This window comes from Paramisgurnus dabryanus, chromosome 22, assembly GCF_030506205.2.
Source record: "Paramisgurnus dabryanus chromosome 22, PD_genome_1.1, whole genome shotgun sequence".
Classification (NCBI taxonomy): domain Eukaryota; kingdom Metazoa; phylum Chordata; class Actinopteri; order Cypriniformes; family Cobitidae; genus Paramisgurnus; species Paramisgurnus dabryanus.
Genome location: NC_133358.1, coordinates 25321359 through 25324786, shown reverse-complemented (window position 1 = coordinate 25324786; position 3428 = coordinate 25321359). Strand labels below are relative to the sequence as shown.

Below are 3428 nucleotides of genomic sequence, written 5' to 3'. Positions count from 1 at the left end.
GCTACCTGTGCTTTCTCATATTACCTTCAAAGTGCTTCTGATTACCTTTAAAACACTCAAGGGTCTTGCTGCCTCCAAAACTTTCTGACTAACTCTCTCCCTATATTCCTCATCATTCACTTATATCTTCTGAGTGCAAGCTTCTGTGTGTACCCAGATTCAGCCTATCGTCTATGGGGGGCAGGTCTTTTTCTGTTATTGCTTTTAAGCTATGGAACTCACAGCGCAATAACAATAACCTCACTTTAGGAGTTTGTCTAAACTCAAAACTTGTTTAATCTGTACTACCGGTCACAATATATACTCTTTATAAGAGATACATTATGACCGGTAGTATATATATATATATATGTGTGTGTGTGTATGTATGTATGTATATTTATTTTTTAACTCTTGCGATATGCAACTGCAATCGCTTATGCATTGGACTGTGGCAAATGTATACGGCCTAGTGCCTATTTCTTTGTTCTGTTTATGTGTAATTGTTTGATCTATTATAAATGTCTCCGTAAAGGTCCTTGAGCATTTGAAAGGCGCTATAGAAATTAAACATTATTATTATTAAGATGTTTTTATTAAATTAAGGCCCAATTTGCTCCCGAAACCCTTAAGTTCCCAGGCCAACCCTGAATGCATGCTTTTATCTTTATATGAAGGTGGAAAGTTGTTTTTGCACACTTAATAAGCAGTTCCAGAGCTTTGCAAGCACTATTTATTTTTTTTAACACTGTATGCTTGCTATCTATGAAAACCAACTCTTCTGCAGACATTCAATTTTTCAGTTTCCAAGTGGTGTACATATTTATGATGAACGTTTGCGGAGGAAACAAATAACTTAAAACAGGCAATTCTGTTACACTTCTAAATATTGATCAGGAATAGAAAACGTTTTGGAGCGCTTTTTATGGTCGCCTATGGAATAGTCCAAACGGATGCATATGTGCCTTGAATTTTTCTCAGAGGGGTACAAGCTGATCTCCCCCTCTACTAAAGTGTCCTGCATCACATCCACTGGTTCATCCAAATACAGTACAGCTTGTTTCCAATGCGTCTCCGGTTTGAATGGAGACGTGGAGAGCACCAGGGCCTTCTCCTCCGCTGGGAACGTGACACTGAACCAGACGCACAACGCGTGGATGGAGGACGAGCCGAAGCACGCGCATTTGTACACGCCCCGCACATCGTTGAGCTGCTCGAGCGTGACCGTGCGTAAATCCAACTCGGCAAACTTGCACGGATGGGAGAGCACGTCCTCCACCGTCACCGGATTCACAGTGATGTCTTTGTTCATGATGCACTTACGTGCAAAGTCAGTCATGCAGGACATGTCCACGCCGTACTGTGCCTTAACAGTGCTCCAAAAGTTCAATCGGCCCTCCACCACCATATCGTTTAAGGGGGCGATGTAGAGATCCGCTTTGTACGGTAATATAAGGCCACCGGGTTTTAGCCACTTGTCCCGGGCGAAGAGCACAGAATTTAACATGGATTCGTGAAGAAGCGCATAGCCCATCCACTCGCTGACAATCACGTCCACCTGCTCGGGTAAATCGATCGTCTCTAGTGTCCCTTTAATAACATCGATCCTGTCCTCCATCTGATTCAGTTTGACTATTTTTACAGCCTGATCGGCGATCGAGCTCGCTTCTACAGCATAAACCTTCCTGGCACCAGCCTGGGCACAAAATAAACTGAGAACACCGGTACCGGCTCCCACATCCAGCACCACTTTCCCTTCTATCGACTTACTGTTTTTAAAAATGCCCGTTCTGTACGCGTTAGTGCGCACGGTGTCCGCGATCATTTCCTCGTGAATGGTAACATCGGAGTAGCTGTCAAAGTACATGTAATCCTCTGTGCTCCTGTCCAGTTTTCTTTTCTTGATACCGTGATGTGACATTTTCCACCAAAGTTTACCACGAGCCCGTTAAATGTTGCCAAGACTTCCGCGTTTGCCGAAATGCATTATGGGAAGTGTAGTGCTTAGCACGTTTGCGCTCGTTAGAGAGAATTGGCGTTAGTTATACCATGAACTACATTTCCCATAAACCTTTAGCTCTTTTTGTGGAACGCAATCATACTGACAATTAAATAAGTCGATTTTACATTTTATTTTAAAGTAGGAATTTTTTTAGTCCGTAGAAAAACAGACTGACTGCTAGTTAGTGCTTTTAAAATTATGTATTTTTTTTTAGAAATGAAAAAAGCAGTTTGGATTAATGTCTCTGTATGTAACCCTCTAAATGTAACCCATTTTACCTCAGTCTTTCTGATAAATAATTGCTTCAAGTGAAAAAAACAATAGTTTTGATCCTGATCTATGCTTAAATGCAACTAAAGTGTACCAGTGTATATAATAAACCAAAGTTGTTATGCAAGGTAAATGCTGCATACTGGCACACAAAATTAAGATTAAAGCTAGATTCATTCTCTGTTTGTTTGTTTTTAACTTTAAGTGTCTAGCATTAGTAACACTAGTAATTAGTAGCACTGTCTGCCAGTAGTAACAGGACAGATGTTTAGACTGACTGTAACAAGCCATACTGACACCAGGGCTCTGTCTCAGCCAAACTGCATTTTCTACATGACGGATAGCGTGAGCTGCTTTTAACCTTAATCAAATAGCACTGCCTCACCCTCGGCCATCACTCTTTTTGGACTCTAGGCTACTTACAGACACTAGATATTTTATCTGAATCCTGTGTGTTTTATGATTTCTGCTGATTTATGGTGATAAATGTTCATGGCTAGATTATGAGATCATGTTGTGTTTAGCATTGTCTCTACATTGAATCCCTGAAATAATAAGATAAGACAGGGGAAAATATGGTCATTACACATATTTCATATATTTTCTTTATTAGAATAATACAAATATAACATCTGGATATACACATCATCTATTCATAGACAGATGTTGTGAATTACAATGCAGGACAAAATATTTATTATATATTAATTCGATTTTAGATTTGTACTTTAATGGCAGAAACTGTACGTGGATTTAAAATACTAAAACTTAATTAGAAAATTGTATACATTATTGTCATAAAGTGGATATTGTCATATCAGTTTAACTTATGCTTATAGTATTGAGGTCTAAAACAAAATTTTATAATATTGTGTGTTATTAATTTGAGTTAAAACCTAAAATTAAATGGCAATTTAAGCACTAGTTATGCAACCTTTCATTCTTGTAAATCATTTTATGAAGCATGCTGCATGCAATGTCAAGGTCATGCACTGTCAGAAAAAATCCTCAAAAGTTTCTTTTTGTACACTTAGGAATATACCACACATTGAAAAATGTACCTTTTGGGGTACAATATTATACCCCAAAGACATACCAAATACTGTATTATAGATCCTTTGAACAACATTGTATTATGTTTTGTAAACCTGAAAAGGTACAAAACGGAGGATACCAC

The 3428-nt window shown here is 38.5% G+C and overlaps 1 protein-coding gene across 1 annotated transcript; it reads right to left on the bottom strand.

Moving 5' to 3' along the window:
• Positions 1 to 376: 376 nt before the first annotated feature.
• prmt6 (protein arginine methyltransferase 6) lies at positions 377 to 1952 on the bottom strand. Its single transcript, XM_065259032.2, has one exon. It carries the CDS (start codon positions 1898 to 1900, stop codon positions 854 to 856), a length of 1047 nt encoding a protein of 348 aa, XP_065115104.1. The 5' UTR covers positions 1901 to 1952; the 3' UTR covers positions 377 to 853.
• Between the last annotated feature and the right edge of the window lie 1476 nt (positions 1953 to 3428).